Consider the following 23,404-nt stretch of genomic DNA (forward strand, 5'->3'; position numbering starts at 1 on the left):
TCTTAAATACTATTTTACATCTCCTAAAGTGTTATAACTTAAAACATTTATTCTATAATTTAGGAACCTTTTACTTTTTACCCTTTTTAGTTGACGGTGATGTGGGTTACAGTAAAGTTTCTTCACTAATTAAAAAATGCAGCCTCTTTATTTGAAATGCCAGCATGTTTGTCTATCTAGGTCACAGCTGCAGTAAATTTCTTAAAAATATTCCTCCTTGAGAACACTTACTAATAGTGTTTTGAAATAATCTTATGATTAGAGTCATTTGCTGTACTTAGACCAAGTCTCGTATAATAGTACCTTTGAGGTATTCAGACTTTAACACGTTGACTGCGCGTGCCGACTTTAGTCGGCGTCGCCAGCGCTCCCAGGTGGCGCGCGCCAGACCAACAGAAATATATTGAGTCAGTGTGAGCTTAGCCTCAGACGGAGACGTTATAATCGTTGCCAGCCTGCCAGCTTAGAATTCGAGCTTTACTTTGGTGTAGGTTGGTACTAAAATTTTCCGTAAAATCCTGTCTGGCAATGCTTTTGTCCCGGTTTCGGGGATTTTTTCTCTTCAACCCACATTACAAAGACACTGGATACGGATCCATGCAGTGCTGCTACCTTTGGGTGTTTCAGTGAACTACATCCACTCTCGGGGTAACGCAGCACAGTCACCACTGCTCTTTTGTGATTCGTCAGACTGAAATATTTGAATGCCAATTGCGTTCGCTGATTCGGTTGCGCGCCGGGGCTTCGCCCGCCACTGGGGAGCGCCTGTAAAGTCGGCGGGCGCAGTCAACGTGTTAAATGCATTTTTAATTCATCAATATTGTAAAAAATATCCAATATCAACCACTAATACAAAACAATGAGCTCGGGAAGAGCTTTGCTCTACAACTTGATATATTAATATGTCAGCTACACATTTTTGAATTCTTCATCTTTGTCCAGTAATAAAATCCATCAAAACCTGGTAGTTAAAACAGAAGGAAAATATTATGAAAATAAAGACATCATTAGGCAATGTGTCTTTTCTACCTCGACACTTCTCTGTCAGTTAATTATTAACACTTAACTGCAGTATTCATTGAGGGAAACCTTCTTTTATAATTCTGAAATCAAAGTACAACTAAAAGAAGAATGTCCATGTTCTTGAAACAATTAGGTATCATTTATAATAAAATAAAAACATTAGGGTGAGTTATTTTGTTGAAACATGTTTTGTTGGTCAAATTGGTGAATCGGTTGTACTACTTCTACCCTTAAAATTGCACTGGTTATCTTAGCTTTTTGACAAGTGAAAAGGGAACTAGATTTTACGATGAACCATTCATGTTTCTCTCACTATGATACTGAGTTAATTATGAGATAATACTTTTTCAAATCACCTAGGCATGTTTGCCGTTTGTAGTTATAATACTTTCAGGCGGTGTAAAGTGTTTAACAATGTAAAATTATGAGCAGTTCTTGACAAAATCTGACTTTGTTATGTCAAGTCATTTCAACCTGAGTTTTACTTTAGCGTTTCTTTGCCTCTTGTTTATCTTGCATTTGCTTTTCCTGTGGCTCCTCTTCATCCTCCTCTTCCTTGATATCATTGTCGGAATGATCGTGGGATTTGCTTCTGATGTACTTCATCAAGCTTCTCCTCTTCCTCTCCTGACAAATCTTGCAAGGCTCTTTCTCCTTGTTCTTCTGATGAACCTTTTGATTCTTAGTTTGATCATCTGAAAAAAAAGAAACCACTGTTAATACAGTACTGTTTAACCTTGATCAACCATCAATCTAAAAATGATAAATGAGAACACTATGCAGTCTAACGGAATTAAAACAATTTTCTAGGCGTTGCTACTTTGCGTCGTACCGTAGTATTTCTGAATAATGGAAGTATGTACCTCAATAAAAGAATAGACATAACTGTACCTTGATAACCTTAACATGGTATGGAATATTTTTTTAGAAAATCAAGTTACAAAATTGGTAGTTCCATTCCACCATTAAGTTGAAGTTGACACTGTCTCGTCAATTAATTGGCATACATATTAGTATAATGTCTGTTTTGATGAAAAAGAAATTCAAGGACTGTTCAGGAAATTAGGAATAAAGTAAAAATTTTGTAAAGAAAAATTTGTGATTATATGAAAGAACAATTAAATACTAATGTACATGTATATACAACAGACAATAGACAATGGCGAGAGATATTAACTGTTACTCCTTCTAATGCACCAACACTCAGAGGTCTCTTAATAAGTGATTGAGCGAAACATACAAATCATTAGCCTTGACAAGGGTCGTCTGTACTCATTGCAGTCATTACCTACAACTCGAGTTAAGTGTGCATCAGTTCTTTGGCTTTTTAAAACAAATAATTTTGACTAATCGTAACCAACCATGCTACCTTGTTTGGCAATATTATTGATCAGGAAGATTAATAGGCAACTATTAATAAAGTAACAGTTAGAAAACATTTTGGGCTAAGGTTTATCATGGAAAACTGACACATTTGAATGTTTACTGTATTTAGAATACTGACATTTAAAATAGGTAATCACGGGACATGCAAGTGTGTTGATTAAACCATAAAACGTCGTCCTTAGCTACCTGACTCAAGACCCACTAAATCACCCTTACGTTATATTTAGTTTTTGTATAAAAAAACACTTGTCTTAGGAATACATTAAGGAAAAAGGCATGTATACACAACTAACTAACCTTAGAGAAGAGTTCCAGGCAGTAGCACAAACAAAAACCGTTCTTTCCTTTTATGTCAAACACACTAGGCTAGATCATGGTGGGTAACCAAACATTTTAAATTAAAGTAAATATATTTTTAATGTATAAATAACCTGACCTAACCTAACCTGGTGTGGCCATTATAACAGAAAAAACCTGGTATAGTCAGTATATCAGAAAAGTAAAAAGAAAACTGTACGTTAATTAACTGTATTGTGAACTTGTTGTGTGCTTTAGACTGCCTGGAACTATTTTCATAGGTAAGTTAGTTATGTAGCCTATCTATTCATTTTCCTTACTGTATTCCTATGGGTTTTTTTAATATTGTATGACCTATTGGTTTCCTACTCAAGCAAATTCATTCCTAAAAGATCATTCTTTAGGCAAATAGAGTCTGTCTTAGAGATATCCCTTAACAAAAAACCCATCCAAAGGTATTTACCTCAAGAGGAAAAAAACTTCTAGAAGTACATATTCTAATTTTGTCAGTTAGAATTTCAGTTTGTTAGTTCATTTAACATAAACACAAGGTTTTTTTATACAATTTTGTGTAAGTGTTTCATTTTTTTCGAGTTGAGTAATTCATTGTTTTACGTATTAATCAAGTTTATCCAAGTTTGTATTCTATAATACTGATTAGCATTGTTTTTTATCAACAAAATTTACCTCTCTTTCCATACATTCATTATTAATGAGCATTTTAAACAAATTGTCATTTGAAAAGAGAGAGTTGGAACATCAACATAATAACATAATTACAGGATGTGCATCCTGATCTACCAAAGAGCCTGAATATTGAATAGCCTCAAAGACACCAAAACACTTTCTATTGTTGTAGATATTAATGTGTTATTAATGAGGTGATATGTAGGGCGCTGTTACCATATGTTGTGTCTTTGGATCCTATCTTTGTATCCAATTTCTTAATGATACTGCAACAGGTACTAGCATATTTTCTACTTAAGCTCAGCCATATGTTCAAATTTTTTTTTACCAACACTTCCTTATGAGAATCTTTCTTATAGATTTCTTTTAAAGTTTGCAGCCTCAGTAGTTAGGGTAGATTTATTTTGTCCTATTAGAAACAGAGCACAAGAAAAAAAATTAGCATAAAATGTGGTTATTTTAAAAATAATGCACTACATAAATACTGAAAGAACAAGTTTAGTGCACAGTTCTGCTGAATCTATTGTAGTTCTTTCTCTGTCACCCGCATTAGCTACTCTCACCTTGTAGACAAGACAGTGTCACAACTTAGGCCTACTGAGGTATTTTTAGTCAGGGACGCTATTACTGCTCTGCACTGGAAATCATTCATAGCAAAAATGTGATAGAGAATTGCAGGTCTAAGTGGAAAGTTCAATGTTGTTCCTTAAAATAAAGTTTTGTGCAACCTTATGGGTGATACATTCTGTGTCTTTTCCTCAGAATTGATCAAATAAAACATTTTTTTCTATTTAAACTTGGTGCCAACTTTTGCCTGTTTTGGAAATTTTACTTTTAGCATTTACTCAATCATCAACGGAGTAAAATTCATATGAATTACAATTAAACAACAATAACACTTGTAAAAAAAGTGCGGGGTGTCTATCCAGTCAGGAATTCCGGAAATTCAGGAAAAAGTCGGAGATTTTTAAGGGGGGGGGAGCCGTGAAAAAGTAATGAATTTTGGCAGAACGGGTCCCAAAACTTCAAACAAATTTTGGGATCGTGTATTCCTGATCATTGGGACGGGATTAAATATGATACGCAATTTTCTCGGCACGCGATTTGTTCTGATCGTCGGTGACTTCGCAGCATCACGATGATGATGTTTCCCCGATCTAAAAAAATATTATCGGTATTGCGGCTGCCGATGATGATGTCTTCACGATTGTGAGAGATTTTCACAATTATTCCGCAAACCCAGGAGATGATGATATATCCGTGATCGCAGAGATCTTCACCCTTGCACCCTGACTGCGAGACAAGTCGAAGATGACACCGTGAACGTGGGATATGTTAACGATCATTCATGCGTGGGACATGTTGAAGATGGTACCGTGACAGCAGGACAAGTCGATGGTACCTGACGGCTGGACATGTTGACAATGATGCCGTGACCGCGGGACATGTTGACAATGATGCCGTGACCGCGGGACATGTTGACGATGGTTCCGTGACCATTAGACATGTTGACAATGGTGCCGCAACCTCAACATATGTTGACGATGGTGCTGTGACCGCAGGACATGTTGACGATGGTTCCGTGACCATGAGACATGTTAACAATAGTGCTGCGACCTCAACATATTATGTTGACGATGGTGCTGTGACCATAGGACATGTTGACGATGGTTCCGTGACCATGAGACATGTTGACAATAGTGCCGCAACCTCAACATATGTTGACAAGATGGTGCTACTTACTTTCCGTGTCCGGAAATCAGACTTCGCTTTTCCAAAAATTAGCCACCCATATGGCTTTGTCATTCGCATGTAAAAGATCATCTAATGTGCAAGACTGGTCTAGGCGTGGGCAGATCAGCAGATGGCCAGGACCCTGAACAGCACCACACGCGCACAAGATGTTTTTTTCGCCTGGTAAGAGACCCCATTTCTGCATGTTTGTCTTGCATTTTGGTACCTCGACCCTAATTCGATTTAGGGTCTTCCACACCGTGTAATGAAGGCCTCCACCAGGAGCCAGTTCCTCCCTGGCTGGTATGGGAGGGTTAGTCAACGTGGCCTCCCACCTTGACACCCGATTGCTTGAGAGTGATCCATCCAGGACTCGTGTCAGTATAAAAAAGCTCTTTCTGGACCGAAGCCGTCGCTCTGCAGGTTGGTGGCCGTGTAATGGGTGACGAGGGTCTGTTTCTTGCTTAGTCCTTTCTGCGACGATGGTGCTGTGACCGCAGGACATGTTGACGATGGTTCTGTGACCATGAGACATGTTGACAATAGTGCCGCGACCTCAACATATGTTGACGATGGTGCTGTGACCGCGGGACATGTTGACGATGGTGCTGTGACCGCGGGACATGTTGACGATGGTTCCGTGACCATGAGACATGTTGACAATAGTTCCGCGACCTCAACATATGTTGACGATGGTGCTGTGACTGCGGGACATGTTGACAATGGTTCCGTGACCATGAGACATGTTGAATATAGTACCGCGACCTCTACATATGTTGACGATGGTTCCGTGACCATGAGACATGTTGACAATAGTACCAAGACCTCAACATATGTTGCCGATGGTGCTGTGACTGCGGGACATGTTGACGATGGTTCCGTGACCATGAGACATGTTGAAAATAGTACCGCGACTTCAACATATGTTGACGATGGTGCTGTGACCGCGACATATGTTCACGATGGTTGGGAATTTTTTTTTATGTTAATGAAAAATCAGGAAAAAGTTGGGAATTAATTTGAGAAATCCGGTAGGGTATCTACCGTCAGCTGTTTCAACTAAAAAAGTTGGTTCTATGATATGGAAAAGCATTAAAAAGTTATAAGATTTACCAACAGGTTGTAGCACTATATTCTTTTGCATTTATGAAAACAGCTAATTTGAACTAAGCAGCAACAAAAAAACTTTGATTCGCAATGAGAACCGTCAAAGTAGGATTGTTTACAGTTATGTTTATGTTTTTCATTTCATGAATAATTTGTGATATTTTGCGAATTGTTTATAATTTATTTTTCTCTATTGTTTAGGTGAAGTGGCAGAACATTATGGCTATGGTAGATGTGTAATACTATAGAATACTGTAAATTTAAAAAAGCAAATTTTATGAAACTTTGTCCTCCCTTATTGCAAACGCAAAGCTTGAGTATAACTGCAATAAGCATTTTATACTTATATTCCAACCCCGTACGAAGGACGGGTACTCTGCTAGTTTATAATATTAGTAGGAGAAAGGGTTAAATATTGGTCCTGTTCTATGGATTGATTATGAACATTTGTAATTAATTAATCAAATCTATTAGCAAACTCAAACACACAAGACTATCACTATTAAAAAAAAAAGTATGTATGTAAAGATGTTTTAAAAGTTATGTTCTTCTTGTACAATGTTATCACTTGGTTATGGTTGTTTATTTTTCTTTATCAAAATGCAAAGTATGACCATTGTAGTTTATCTAGTGAGACATTATTGAAAAGAAAGATTGATGTATTTGTCAGTTCTATTAATATTCTGCAGACTGATGGATAACCTTTGTATCTAATACTTAAATAAATATGATAGTTCAATTGGCGCCTCTAATAATAAATCTTTATGGCTATCACATTTACAATTTTTCTGAGCTTTTCTAATTTATCTTTTTTTCTTTAGTGCCTAATAATAATGAATGACTTTTTTACGAGAGAAAAAAATATGTTTTTTACAATAAGTAAAGTTAAGAATTTCACGAGTAACTTAGCCCCTCCCCTTCTCTCTGGTGGCTTTTCAGTTGTAAGTGACAAGTTTTAATGAGTTTACCTATTTATTGCTCAAAAATTATAGGCCCTAATTTACATAATACTTAATAAAAATAATGTTCCTTTCCCACTGGAATATTCATCCGGATTAACACTGTTTAATTTGAACGCCAACTGCTCAAATCAAAAGAATGGTAATTTGAATTCAAAACCTTAAAGACACATCATGCCTTTGATTTGGGGTTGAGATTTTTTATGTATTGGCAGAAATAAGGTCACTGAAAATATTTTGCAGCCACTCAAAAGTATTATAAGAGAAATTTCTAGTTGATTAATTAAATTTGTATTCCATAGTAATACAATTTTACACTTACATTTAAATAATTTCTTGATCAGCATTGTCCTTGTTATTAAATTTACGGAAAGTAAATAAAAGAAACGTCTTATAACAGTTATAACATTATATTTACGCTTATACTATTACTCACAAGACGGTAAATATACATAAAAGATGGAAAATGGTGATAAATTTTGATTGGACACTCATCATCATTAGAGTTATCATGCTAACAGACACACACATATTATATATATATATAATTCGCTAAAAGGGGGCTATAGGCATAGGATATTAGTGCAAGTTTCAAGAGTTAGCATTAAGTTTTATTACCTCTAGCTATTGCATGATATTATAATGATGATGAGTGTGTTATTTATCTGTGCTGTACTAATCATATCCTTTTTTCAAAGCAATAATCTAATATGTAGTGTTGGACTTACAGCCAACTCACTGTTCATCACGATACATAATAGGGTTATAGGGGGAGTGGTCCCTAGTCTTGTTTGTGGCTTTTAGCAATAGCTTTTACTGATTAACAGCATCACTTTATCCTCTTGATAACAATAGCTTTCATGATAAGATTATCATTTAAGAGGACTTGGGCAATATAATCTACACCTCTGACAAATTGCAAAAACAGCTTACCTCATCTTGCATCATAGAATACAGATTTTGCAGCAAGCAAGGTGGTTTGAGGCATACAATGGGGTTTGAGTTGTCTAGTAAAAAGAATTTTGGTGTGTCAGAATTTGTATTCAATCCTACCACTGTGTTCACAAATTTCCAAGTAGACCATTTCAGTTATTTTTCTTTACTGTATAAAACTAGCTATCATTTGATTGTTGACTGCTTTTGGTCTTGCCTTGTTTAGGTACCGCAATCAAAAGTATACATGGAAATGTCCAGTGTTTGTCCCATAGTCTCAGCCTCATTTGTTCATTTGTTTAATCACCATTCGGCTACAACATTGTGTAACCGTATTTACTAACTTGGTGTGTCATATGAACAAAGTAGGCTAATATTTTAACTGTTAAACCAATTCAGATGTGTTATATAAGTAGTCAGTTCTCTTAAGGAACTTTTTTAGGGAGTTTAATGATTTAGGTTGTGTATTCAAATGCATACAGACATGAATTGAAAATCTATCAATAGGAGTGTTGTCACAGTTGTGTAAAAAAATGTAGATACAGTACATATGGATACACTGCTCAATCCATGTACTCGTATTACAAATTATCAGCTCTGTAATAAACAACCATGCAATCACTTATAAACACATACAAATTGTTCAGCTGATAATTATATTTCAGCTGAATTTTCATAGTCTTTGTTAAACTACATTTTAAATTAAATGGTGTTTTCTTTTTTAAGATCACTTTGTCAATTGTAAATTGCTAATAATATACTCTTCGTTCTACGAGAAATTTTACTTGTTCTGTAATGTAGATAATGACATCTCATGAATATGTTTTAGATGCACAGAACACATATTTTCACTTATACTGTTTATTGAAGACATTAAACATATAATAATGGTTTAATTTACCTCTGTCATATTAATTAAATATATGTATAAGATACGCAGTGGTTTTACATACATTGGGAAAACTGGAGTTATTGAGGGCAGTATATATTATGCATTAGATATGCAGTGGTTTCCATAAATTGAGGAAAAAGTATTTTTCTGAGAATTGACACAGTTACCTAACGTTGTTTGTTGCCTTGTTATCTGGGTTTATAAAGGAGTCAGTATTTGCTCATGATTACACCTTATTTATGATCTTAGTTAAAAAGCGCAATTAATTGTTGCATTTCATATACTGTACTGTACTGTATTCGGTTCAATAAATGTTAAAACTGTAAAAGTAAAATTTGGGAAGTAAGCTGTTATATGATTTTGAAAACGGTTTTATAATGTTTCTACAATCACAAAATTTACTTATTTACCACTCAAATATGCTTTGCCTGTCTTAGAAAACCACTCTAAGTTCGTGGAGGATAAACATCACATTAAAACGTGACAGGGTTTTTTTATTTCTAAATCAACCACTTGACGGATTTTCATGATTTTTGTGTTGAAAGAAAGAGAATTTCGAGAACTAGAGAATGTCGAAGCCACAATTTTTTGTTCAGGGTTTTTTTCTTTACAAGATGATTTTTCCTATTAAAAATGCCAGAATTTGTCTTTATGTAAAGTAGCTGTTTTGAATTATATTCATTTTTAATCGACTACTTCATACCCATACTAGGACAACAGGCCAACAGCTAGTTTCTTATTAATTTGTTCATTGAGGTCTTAATTGAACTGGAGTAATGTAGTAAGAAGAGTAAGATAAATAAATACTCCAACGTGTAATCTATATATGGATAAATGTTTATGAAGATTTCGTACTGTAATTACACTACAATGCTATTTATTCCATAAGCAGATAGGTGTTTTTCTATTGGAAACGATTTAAAAATTATTTCAAAATTAAAATGAGTCTACTAATAAGCAAGCATAACTGCGCAGTAAAGAAGTGAATGTAGGGATCGGGTTGGCGGGAGAGGGAACAATTTTGGCGGGACCGTGAGGTCACGCACGTACGCACTTTGGACCCTCCCCCCTCACTCCCTCGTGGTTACGCACTATGGGTCACGTAGGCCTACCTGGGCCGTGTCCAACTATCTGAGACAGAAACTGTATTCTTATTTATCGCATAATATTCTGCTTCAAACCCGGCAACATCAGTAAATTGCCAACTCGCGATGCTTATAACCGTGCCTTCCATTTTAGTGCTGTATTTATAAGTGAATAAAGCCTGTATATTGTTGAGCTTACCTATTAGTTTCGTGTTTTACAAACGTTCCCCCTGTACCTGTAGAATTAACACGTCTAATGACAGGGACGTGTTTAAATGTAAAAACAAAAACGTTGTCGTAATTGTTTTCTACAAATGTCATACTTAAATGTCGAAGATATTTTAACAGGGTGGCTTTTATTAGAGACGAATACTTTCGTTAAAAATATTCTTCTAATGGTGCTAAAAACAGTAAATGTTCTTACATTATAGAGTAGATTAACTGATTTAGGGTGAGTGCAGTCGCTGATTAGAGTGGTCAATCACTAGAACTCATTTTGTTCACGATCGTAAAGTGGTTATTTTTATTATAGCCTATATAGGGTGTCCAGCTAGATCTGAGAATCTTGAACGAGTTATTTAATAGATAAAAAGGATGGGGTTAGTAAAATTTTAAATTTGTATATACTATGAGGCCAATTACTTATATGTTGTTCTATGTGCGAGAAATTGTATTTTTCAACACTATTTAGTGGATTAATTATCAGGAAGTAGATAAATACAGACAATACATTGCATTCACTTGACACTTTACATTCAACTCAGCCTATTTCTCCTTGTCCGAAAAAAGAGGAAACTCGAATCTCGGGATTGCTTATTTAAAGTGAATATCCCACTATAAAATTCCCCTATTTTGTAGTTGGATTATTTACACGTAACAATACCATTGTGTATCACTGTAACAGTGAATTTCTTCTGCAGATACTGACACGTGTTATTTACACTAGATGGTGCAACCGTAGATAAGGTACGACGACAATTATAGCGTATAATAGGCTCAGCAGGGGTGCGAGAAAGCAAGACTGTTGTGTCATTACTGTATATCGCGGACACCAGACAGTATTGGCAAATATTTCCAGGCCAATGTCTTGTACTGAAACAATATAGTAATGATTTCTTTGTGGCTGTTTTTGTACGATTCTCTTTCGACGTCGTAAATTCAAAGCAATGAATACAATTCGAATTCATTGTTCAAAGTTAGTTGTTTTAAAGCGCCAACCAGAATGTTTACCGTTTGTGCTGCAAATAATTATAACGGAAACTGATCTTATCGTGCACAATATCGTGACAACTTCTTTTTAATATTTTGATGAATTTTAACTGTTTTTTAAATGAATAAAAAATTATTTATCGTGTTTTTAAGGCCATTCTAATGCTTTTGGAAATCTCTAATCAGTTAAACTAACGTGATGTATTCATAAAACCTGCCCCAGATAAAACCATAGGTCAGTTTAGGTATAGGCCCAATAAACACTACCATTTTAAAACCATATTGATTAACGTCCTTATTGATACTGCAGTGTCCTGAGTACAAAAATTGTTGCTTGAGTTAGGCAAAGAAACCATAATTATCTCTGCAAATGTGTAGTGTTTTAGATCATGAGGTGAGAAAGCTGGTTCGACTTGTTTTCATTTCTCGTACTCGTGTTTGTTTACAAGTGGAAGTGGTCAGCAGACGTGCAGAATGAGTCAGTCGACCTCGCTATGATGTAGGCGTGACCGACGGATCGCACTTCCTACTCACTGATATCATTGATGCTAGCTGCTAGCTTATCTGTACAGCATTCGATAACTAGACAATCTACAGCACTTGTTTCTACAAATCTGAAATTAGAAAATGTCATTTCATACATTGCTTGCTTATTAGACTATATCATATTTTTTAAGTTGTAAATTATTGTTTTTCAAATATTTCATTGGATAATTTATACAGTGCATATATTGCACTTCTGCACATTGCGCCTGTTTTATGTGTTGCTCGTGTATTAACTTATTTGCTGCTATATTTAAATGGCTTTCATCACAGATAATAGAACACCATTTAATTGGTCCCTTAGCCTATGCTTTCATGTAATTTTACTCAGCGCCTGACGAATAGGAATTCTTGATTTAAATCAATTTACCTATACGCTACCATATTAATGGAACTGTTTAGTGATAAATAAATTGAGCCCAACAAAATAAAACTGTAGCAATTTACAAAACAATGGAACGATTTACAAAGTTAAGAACAATAGACACCGGATAACGAGATGGCAATTAACATCGGTAACTAACTGTGTAACGATTTGTATCTGTGGTACAAAGTGCATTTATCGTTTACACGTGGCTCTGTCCAATCCACACACAGGTATAAAGTGAGACGCTCGTAACCGGATAGAACTGGTTTAAGAAACTTAACTAAACAGGTTCCGAACCATCTGGATGTTAATCTTTATATAACATTTGTAAACTGTATTTGAATTTCGAAGGTGGGTTTTGGTGTACTTTCCAACTATCTCGATCACAATGAAATTACTTTCGTTACTGTACGTTTGGTCAGGTAAGGTTAGATCAACGCACAGTTTAGTCATTATAATCGTGTTGGTTGGAAAGTTCCTGCAAACATGTCAATCTTACCAAACTTTAGAAACGCACACCCAACAATATTAGTGTGGTCGAATTAACGGAAACCTGAAAATACCGGTTGTTAAAAAAAATTCAATCTGTACTACAAATTAACATTTCATTTTTTATGTGAATCGTTATCTTGGAACTCTAGATTTGAAATAGGCAATCGAAGATAACAAATCCATAGTACATCATAGTAGTATTGCCAGGACGGGTTTTTATTAAATAGGTGTCTCCATTATGGAATTTAAATATATTGTCACTACTATGACAAAAACTAAATACAAACTCGCCGTGTTGTTTGTGTCTACGCATCTCGCAGAGCCACTACGTGTTGTTTACATCGGGCTATTTATATCGGACAGCTCGGGGGCTCGTCACACACACACACATACACCGGTCAAGGACAATGTCTGGTGCGCATTTACCTGTAGACGCAGCTCAGGTTGATTCTGAACTGAATCACTGGTTGATTCAGTCTTCTATTTCTATTTCTAGTCTTCTATTTCTATTGTCCTTAGGGGTTGACGGTTGATGGAATTTCACGCCGCACCGCCGAATCCACGTCTAAATTAGCTAAGGCATCGATCGGACATTCTACCAGTTAGTAGGCATAGAGAGTAGTAATTTTCAGATTCATTCATGGACTTGGAAAATCCACGACCTTGGATTTGACCTATAATGTGATCAAAGTTGGATTTGAGACATTGAGTTTTAATAGCCTACATAGTTGTAAATAGTTTGAAGACAAACTTGGACGACATTATCGGTCAGGTTTATTGTCCAATTGGTTGCCTTCAGATTGCATTTCTCTCATCAAACAAAACTATTGTTATCGTAAACGACTGTAAGCAAACGTATAAGTTCGTTTAGAATTTGTGTACTTGTCCTTATAGACTTTATGAGTTTGAAATTCGGAATGGCATTCTCCTCAAACGAGTAGGTAATTAACAGCGCCAGTATCGTACATCTACAACAATCACAACTTCCCAGTATCTTAATTACACTGTAAATATGAAGTTCAATAAATATCACTGTGTTAGTTTCCGTTGTCAACAGTTGTGTAACTGTTACGTGATGCAAACGAAAAGAATAAAATGCAGGTATGGTTGAACCTATTAGAACGGGGAAGTGGAAGATTTTAGAATTCTATACGATCGTCTCGACCGAATTAGTCTTCAATGCTACGAATCGAGTTGACTTTCGCCAGTGTCTCCCATCAAATTTCTTTTCGTCGGAAACGTTTATTTTTATCAAGGCGATCGAGGAACACAGCGTCCTTGATAGATACTGTATCGCTACACTGTGTGGTGTACTGTAGGTGATTATTGTTCTGCATGCATGCAAGACGCTTCTATTGATAGTTTAACACATTTTTGTTTTCATTCACTTTTAATCACTATGCGTAAACATTTTACGGTGTTCTGTGTAGTCTCTTTAGCTCGAGCATTGTCCGATATCATCATAAGTTATAATGAGTACTTAGGTTTTATGCTGTAAGGAAGACAATCATTTGCGTTTTTATTGAAATATTGATAGCTTAGTATGAAGTTAACACATTTTCAAATTTTCATTCAAATATGTCTACAGACAAGCAAGCTACAACGGTTTATTTATTCCCCATACGAATAACATGGTCATTTTGAAGTTTAACTTTTTGGGATTTTTTCCGTAACCGTTAGGCATACAACGATGATTCAGTATACCAAATCATTTGTTTTTTTTTAGCTCTATATTGGTTTGGAAAGAAGTTGAACTGTTCCCTTAGTCCGATCATGCTGATTCGCGAACTAGACAAAATTTCATTAAAAACGGATGATTTTTGCTCGAGTTGTGCTAACGGACGCATATAAAGTTACAGACATATAAAATTATAAATATATTTATATGAATTTGAAAGGATGTTGTTTTTAGCCCCTGGAGACCTCAAAACGAAAAAGTAAATCGGTCCTGGGTCCAGGTCTTACCATGAGACCTACGGTAATAGCTTGACATGGGAAATTCGCTAAAAATGGCCACAAATATAATTTAGAATTATATTTCTTAGATTCTTATATGGCTCAGTCAAATTTCAAACGCAATTTGCGTTTTATTGAAAGAAATATATAGCTAACTTGTAAATCATCGGAATAAGGAAAAACTCTCATTAATGTAAGGAAAAAACATGAGGAAACCAGGTTTTCCTGTTAAGGTTTACGAATGCTTACCTACACCGTACCTTCAGTACGGAATGGATTTATAACGCAAACTGATTACATTTAGTTTTAAACGTTCGATCAATTTATATCAAATTAATTTTTGTATTTTAAGAATTAAAGAATCCCCACAATACAATTGTACGTATTTTTATTTTACTAAATATAATTATATTCTCAAATTATTGAAATGCTAAGGATCGTAAAATATTATCCAATTACTATATTATTTTACACTTGAGCTGTATATGTACTGTGCTATAAACAAATGTTTGATCAGAGTATAGGTACAGATAAATGTTGCAATTGCACTAGAGACTTACTGTTGATCTGTATATCATAGTTGTTGTACACTGGTCCTCTTATGCTCTGATAAGCCATTACATCTGTCATGTATATCAGATCCATGGCTTGGCTGTGACGCGCTAACTGTCGACTGATTCCCACGACCGCATCTAACTAACTAACTAAACAACAAACAACTCAGTCTCAGTGTCGTCTCACTCCCCTCCCTCTACTCGCGTGTGGATCCCTTTTCCCTTATATCCCGCGCTGCCCTATATGATATCCCGTTTTATTCCGCCTTATCTACGTTAGCTTACCTTACGTTTGCAATTTGTTTTTCGCATTACAGTATAAAGATTTTGTGTGTGTATGCTTTGGGGGACGTATATAGGCTAATGTATAGGCATTCCAAAGCTTTTAGGCAAGGTAGGTATGCAATTGAGTAATAGTAATAATAATAGGATTTCATACAGTTTGGAGAAAATATATAAGTGGCAATCCAACCAGGCAAATGGAAATTCGCTGCAGGTTCGCTGTGGCGGTGGTATTTTAAACTTATTAAGATCGGAAGCATGTTGAACTTGCTCTTGAGAGGCAGCCTACGCTGATAATATAAATTCTGTCAAATCGATAAACATGTAATATCAGATTTCTCACAGCAACAAATAGACGAGATTGAAATTTTAAGGCTTCGACATTGTTACATCCTTATGACCTTATGATTTTCATACACGGGTTTGAAAAATAAAAACCAAAATGATCTTGAAATGACACACTTACTTGTATCACTTTAGAAACACTCCGGGTGGCATTGTTGATCTTTCTGTACAATTTGTTATGTTAAACTACGAAGTTAAACAACCCCACTCGTCCAATATTTTCCCGGATTCAGCTGTAATATCCCGCTTTTGGGATAAAATCCCACAGCAGACGCATGGCGGCCGTGGCAGAGATAAGCAAGCATTTATGACTCGGCCGTGGGGTAGATTCCTGGCCCACTCACTACAACTACTACGCTATTCGGTACCGACTGAGATTGGTGAATGGATTAATAAGAGTAAATATAAATAAATAGAGCCCAAGGACTTTTTCAAAAATGTAAGGTCATTTTGCAAATCTACACACCTAGACGAACACTTTTGTATATAGTATGTGGGGTGAAATCTTAAAACAAAATTGTATTATTATTTATAAAATATTATTATTTATTAATACGCTACATGAAACTTTGGAAACAATAAGGCTCTGCCCTAGTGGCTTTTAAAGTTCCCTTATCCTTATGAATAACATATTTGTTTACATTATGATTAGCTGGATAATTTAATTGCTGTTAATATTTTAGTTTAAAACATTTGCCGGCTTGGTTGAAGTGAAATATGTACTATTTAATTTTGGGTTGGCGTAAATATTAGAATGGAAAAAAGCGAGAGAGCCTGGACAATTTGATATACCGGTTCTGTGCTGCATTTCTTCAGCAATCATTGAAAAAGCCGATTTGCAAACTATGGAAATATGTGAATGTCATAGAACACCACCAAGTAGAAGAAATAAAAATGATGTTATTTTTTTTAGAATTTATAATCGTTATTATGGACAACCTAATGCGGCTGTGAGTGTGGAACATTTGTAGAAAACACTAAAAAACAAGATCAGCTTTTTAAAAATGATAGTATATTTACAATAAATGTTGATTATATTGAACTGTTATGCACATCGTGAGTATTTCCATAACCATTGAGTCAACTCTTTTAAAGTCATCTAAAATTATGACTGTTATTCGTTTTAAATTAACACCTGTAATACCTCGCAATTGCTGGAATTCGAGCAACAAGTACACTAGTGATAAGAAATACTGTAGATTAAATTATTGTTAATTGCATACATGGTAAAACCAGACCTAAAATCGTATGGGGTTGTCTCATAAACTCCCCAATTTTGCTCAAACACAAATTTCAAAAATAATCTTGGGATAAACTATGAAAAGACCTAATTTGACCTTTGAAGATTTCTTATCTTGCAATTGCCATGTATGAGCTGTGGGACTGATTACTGATAAGTTTAGCCTGTTATCAGTGGGAGTGATGCTGGGAGTGATAAGGTAGCAGAGAGGAGACTTTATCTAGTGACTGTTTATTTATGGCTCTTTTGATCATAGCATCCTAAAAGTAATCGAAAACTACTATGTTCTGTGGTTGCCATATATGGCACCTCTATCAGTATAAAGTAAAAACATAATATTTTACTCTAATTACAAGTATTAGATATGATTGTTACAAACAGAGTATTAGCGTAATGCCAATGGATTTTTACTAATTTTGTTTGTTTTATGAATATTTTTTCTAACGATTTACAACCCACCCTTAGTCGTGACACCTACTGACAAATTTCTAAACTACAGTTGAGTAGTTTTTAGACCATTTAGAAAAGTAAATGTCATCACTCATAATCTGAACATTAACATTTGGCCTGAGTTCAGCACATGTCTACTGTGTTTGGTACCCAACTGTATTTAGTTGCACAATGTTGTATTATACTATTTGATTGGTTTTGTTGTGACAGGAAAGTCTGGGTGGCAACTCTCACACAGCCATGTTGGCCACCATCAGTCCGAGCAGTCAGTATGTAGATGAAACATTGTCAACACTGAGGTATGCCTGTCAAGCACGTAGCATTGTCAACACTGTTCGTATAAATGAGCGACCTCACGAGAGAATGATCAGGTGAGAACAAACAGTCACTTGTGATTACACAGATAAATTTCAGTTTGATTCTTTGTATCTTGTCCTTGTGTCTTGTCTTTGCCCCAATGACTTAATGTTGGAAATCTTGTTTGTTTCAGAGAACTAAAACAGGAAGTTCAAAGGTTGAAAGAAGATAATCGGTCAGTAGATCATAAAGAATGTGATCAAAAACTACTTACACTTCAAGAACATCTCGATCGGACTACTAAAGAACTGGCCAAAGCTAAAATCTTCTGTGATCAAAGTGAGAAAGAAATTTTAAAATTGGAAAAGGAATGGGAAAAAACTAAAGTCATTGACTTTCACGAATATTGTAATCAGAAGATTCAAGATTTGGAAAATGAGTTAGCTCTGACTGAAAATCGTAACAAGAAATTAGACAGAGAAATCAAGGAATTGAAAAAAGATTGTTCGGAGGTAAATGAAGATAAGTATGAATATGAGATACAAATAAGGCAGTTGAAAGGCACATTGGAAGATTTAAATGAAAGGTACAACCGTAACAAAGAAGAATTATGTCGGCTTGAGAATGAGTTGGAAGAGAATCAAAAGGAAAATAAGCAGCTAAAAGCTGAGACCAATAAACTGAAAGAAGATCTTTGTGAATGCTCGGAGAAAAATCATAATTATGAAAGAGACATTAGTGAGATGAAAAACAATATGTTAGAAATAAAGAATAACTTCAATCATAACCATTGTGACAGCCAAATACTGATGTTGCAGACAGCCCTGTGTGAGGCAGAAAGGTTTACTCGTCAATATCAGGAAATATCTCAAACTTTAGAGAAAAAATGTACCGAAATGACAACTCAATCCAATCATGAAGGTTGTGAAAAAGAAATCAGCACTTTGAAGGAAACAATAAACGAATTAAAACAGTTTGCTGACCATGGAAAATGTGATAAAGTAATTGAAAAATTGAAAAGCTCTTTGACGGAATCAGAAAAAATTTTATCAGACTTACAAGATGAAATTATCAAATTTAAAGAAGAAAATTCCAAGCTAGAAACAGTCAAGGAAAGAAGCCACAAAGAAATCCTTTCCTTGAAGAAAGAGCTCATGCAATTGTCTAAGACAGCAAGCCATACTGAATGTGAAGAGAAATTAGACACTTTGAGAAAGGCCGTTGCTGTTGCAAGATCGATGAATGTCCACATTCAATGTGAAAACCGCATCAGTGAACTTGAGAAGGAAGTGCGAACTTTGCAGTCGGTAGCTCAATCAGACCACAATAAGTATAAGGAGAAAATTGACGGTCTGTTCTACGCAGTTGAAAAGTATGCTGATGAGAACAGCAATCTCACAAGAAAACACGAGGCAGAAATCAGCCAGTACATTGATGAAAAAGACAAGCTGATAAAAACGCACAAAGAAGAAGTCAATCAGTACGTCGAAACAATCCAAAGTTTAGAAGATGAATTATCTGCTTTGAAGGGTGAATTAGAGGATAAGAAGAATATTAAACACAGTTATCAAGATGTAGTGTACTTAGAAAGCCAGCTGAGATCTGTGAAAGATGAGAATTCAAAATTGAAAAAGAAGAAAGTTGAGGATGAAAAACGGATATCGTCTATGGAGCAACAGGTCATTTCTCTCACAAAAGAACTTTTAGAGGTGAAAAATCAACTTAGAGCTTCTGTGAGGTAAGTTGCTGAACACTTCTCGTCTCATATAACTCTCTTTGCACATACCTTAAGACTTAGAGTCTAGTATTACAACAGAAGTTACAATTGAAAGTAAATCCGGATAGATAATCCCGTATCTGCTTGCACTATGATTCATAAGTAGTAATCTAGTAATAAACTAGTGCAGGGACACAATTTATGCACACTCTAGTCAACAATGTGGTGTATAGTACAGCATTTTAACCAAACAATCCCATGGAGGCAGTCTATTAGGGGTTTGTCAATTTGAAAATTTTCTTGAGAATTTTCTTTGAAAAAGTTTTGTTGTCCCATCTAGTTTATCTAATGTAAATCCTACTCATTTGTGATAAACTACAGAGTTTGTAATGCTATTACTGCGTTCCTATAGAAAGTAAAACCTAAGATTAAATTAATATCATTCCAAACCATATACTGTATTACTCTATATTTTACTCTGTGTCTCTTCGATGGTATATTTCAGTCAGAGAAAAGATGCACAGAAAATAAACATTTTAGGAGGGAAATAATTAAATAAAAAGGGTTGACCAATCGTTAGGCTTCAAATTAAGTGTATTAAATTCTAAAACACCATATTGACAAGTGTTTGTTTTGTTTCTCAGGGCGAAAGAGTCAAGTGAGTCCCTGTGTACTCAACTACAAGAACAGCTGTCCCAGCAAGATCGGAAACTTGCTCTCTCAAAGGTACGATTTGTTGTTGCTGTTAGTTCCCATGCAAGTCTGTTGAGACAAATTACTTTTCTCTGTGTTGTCAAGCATAATTCAAGGAATTAAAATAAAATATTTCATAGAATTTTTCCATGGTGTTATTTTATTTAAGTTGTCTTCTTTTTCAATTTCAAAACACTTATGCGGACAAAAATTTCTGTATGAGAAGGAGGTATAAGTGTTAGACCGTTATTCAAGTTTTTGAGTTATTAGCACCTTTTATAGCTCTTTAAGCATTTTAGCTTCATTTTATAATATATGCCCTTGGTATTTTTTTATCATATTATTGCCAAGGGCTTTAGAACCATGGGTTGGTGGCATGTGCTTTCTGAAAAAAGTGATTGCGTAGCATAAGATTACAAAGAGTGGTAAGTTTACACACATGTTGAAATAACATTATGGGATTTTTCTTAGATAAAAACAATGGGTCTTGAGCATGCACATCTGGCTGCTAGCTGCTATGCATTTCAATGTTTTGGGAATATGCTATGAACACGATTGTCGGGTGTCGATGTTGATGTAATAGCATGCATGTTGATTTGGAATAGCATGGAAATATCAATTTCAATTCATTATTTTCTGTTTTTTTCTTAAATTAATTTGATTATTCTCATCAAGGTTTTGATTTAGTTTAAGTTTTTAATTTGTCCTATACAACAGAGTTCCAGTCAAATTGAAGATGATAAAGAGAATTGGGAGACACCAAGTAAAGTGATTAGACGTTCTATTGCTCAGCATTCGAAGTCTGTAAGTAATTATAACTCTGTTTGACATTACTTCATTGATTAGGTTTTTGGCTTGTGGAGGGAGATTTTAGGTGGTCTTAAAAATTTGCACACTGTTTTCCATCATGTTGGCCGACTGCTGTCATTAATTTATCTTGAAGCAGTGATTCTGCATTCGGATCACGATGCCTGGTAATCTTAAACACACCGATCAGCAAGCAAAGTTTCCTCGAATTCATTCACTGTCTCGTTTCAAACTGATAAACACCCACTGCCCAGCAAAAGTGGTCGACCCCTTTCCTACAGAAATCAAATCACAGAACAGAATATAATTCATACTTTGCAGTAGCATCAACTTTCTGCGTTTTCAAATACTCTGAGAGTAATCGTCGGCTAAAATAGTAGTGAATGAAGTAAGGAACACAACGTTGTCCTCAATTTGGAACTAGCCCTGATGGGAGCTTGATGAAGACCTTAATTTACAGACGGCCATTGTATTATGATCAACTGATTCTTTCTTTTAAAATTCTTTTTGATGTGCTTAGCAGTAACCAGTAATCTATACTATAATACGAGTAACGTTTGCGGATAATGATTTCAAAAACGGCTCCTACGATTTCCTCTAAATTGTTAGGAATATCTCTTAGTTACAGGCTAAAAACAATATTCATGTTAGCCACTGTTCTGAACAAATTTGTTTTTCGTTAAAAACTTTAAATGAAATTTCAATATATTTAACATTGGTCTTATGGAAAGCTAGGTACCAATGACAGTTTTACAAAAATGTAAATACATGAATTGAAACATATGCTTGTTTCAAACCATCTACAGTACAGTGGCAAATTACTAAATAAAGTTCAAAAGAAAAGGACATTCCCCTAAATACCATTTAGCATTGGTTAAATATAATACACTTTTCACTAAACAATGGGATAATTTTACGACTGTTCAAAGTCATAGAATACTATACCACACAAAATAATACACTAATGCTAAACAAAAGTATTGAGGTATACCCAAGGACGTTCTTTAGTTTATGACGATGCACCACCAGAATGGGCGGTTGTTTGACGATCCCAGGGATACCTTTGTCAAATATAGGCCAATAAACTTAAAATGTGATAACTATTATATAACATTAATTCTTATACAATGGCCCAGATTTAAAAATGACAATACTGTAATGATACTAATTTTAATTGCAGAATTTTTATTTTAGAATTTTTTACTGTGTCAGTAATGCGAGTTTATTTAGGCCTACAATGATTTTCAATGACTTGAGACGACAGGGCCATGCACAAAATGTTGCGCAAATAGCACCAATACGTGAGCATGATAAAATGATGTTATATAATTTGTTTTATTTTATACATAATTTAAGACTGTATTTTATAATATGATGGAAACTGTACATATGTAGGCCTATTTTTATATTTTTAATATCTCCTACAAACACCAAGAGCAATGCTCGGTCCCCTGGTACTCGATGATTATAACCTGTTGTGAATTAAAACAAACATAAGCTTCAACCGTTTCACTATCCCATCCCTCTATTGAAGAAACATAACCAGTGTTCAGTGTGTTCCAAAATATAAATCATGTTGTGATAATTTTATTTCTAGACGATACAAAACCTGAATGTAGCTCGGTAACTTATGTAGAATATGAATTCATTTAATATGGTAAATTTATCATTGTTAAGCATGAGTGGTGACTGCATTTGTAGCTAAACATTCATTATTTGTATTCCATTATGAATGTTTTTAACGGGAAAACTAGTTATAAAATGACTTATAATCTAAATTAACTGAATATTATCCACTCTAACTTTACAAAAACATTAAAGCTAATTTTTCATACTGATCTAGCTATTATAAAATGTAGGATGAATCTAACTTTTTTATACAATTTTTTTTTAGAATCGAAGTGCAAGATGCAGCTTTGTGCTGAAGGCAGAAGAGATTCATCAGTCACTCAAAGATGCTGAGGACATTTGTTCCAGACTCAAAATACCTTGGGTAATTTTAAAGCTATGATTGGTTTAATTTATATTATTCAGGGTGTCCACATTTTGGAAAGTCAGGGATAGTCATGGAAAGGCATGGAAAAAATTGTGGTCATTGAAAGTCATAGAAATCCCCAATGATGGATGGATTTGAGGGGACTTTTCAATGCTCTAGTCAGCCGTAACCCCAACTAGAGTAAGAATTTTAACAAATGTATGACAATTCAATTTATTATAGTTGAATTAGTTTATGAGTTTTGAGTTTGTATTAGTTCATTGTTGTGCCTAATTGTACTCCATTTTCATCTGTTAATACATATTTCAGTATTTCTGTGAAATAACTTTTCCAGGCAGTATTATTCGTGTGTG

General features: G+C 34.9%; 1 protein-coding gene across 1 annotated transcript in view; it reads left to right on the forward strand.

Moving 5' to 3' along the window:
• The window catches only part of LOC129000454 (chromosome-associated kinesin KIF4A-like), a 61,528-nt gene that overhangs the window by 31,929 nt on the left and 6,195 nt on the right, over positions 1-23,404 (forward strand). Inside the window, exons 12-16 of the mRNA XM_054427418.1 lie at positions 17,752-17,912; positions 18,032-19,576; positions 20,200-20,281; positions 20,966-21,052; positions 22,950-23,048. Of these exons, the coding sequence (XP_054283393.1) occupies positions 17,752-17,912; positions 18,032-19,576; positions 20,200-20,281; positions 20,966-21,052; positions 22,950-23,048 (1,974 nt within the window). The remainder of the gene's footprint in view (positions 1-17,751; positions 17,913-18,031; positions 19,577-20,199; positions 20,282-20,965; positions 21,053-22,949; positions 23,049-23,404) is intronic.

This window comes from Macrosteles quadrilineatus, unplaced genomic scaffold (genome assembly GCF_028750875.1).
Source record: "Macrosteles quadrilineatus isolate MER2022 unplaced genomic scaffold, UCM_ALF_1.0 Scaffold_8__2_contigs__length_117827958, whole genome shotgun sequence".
Classification (NCBI taxonomy): domain Eukaryota; kingdom Metazoa; phylum Arthropoda; class Insecta; order Hemiptera; family Cicadellidae; genus Macrosteles; species Macrosteles quadrilineatus.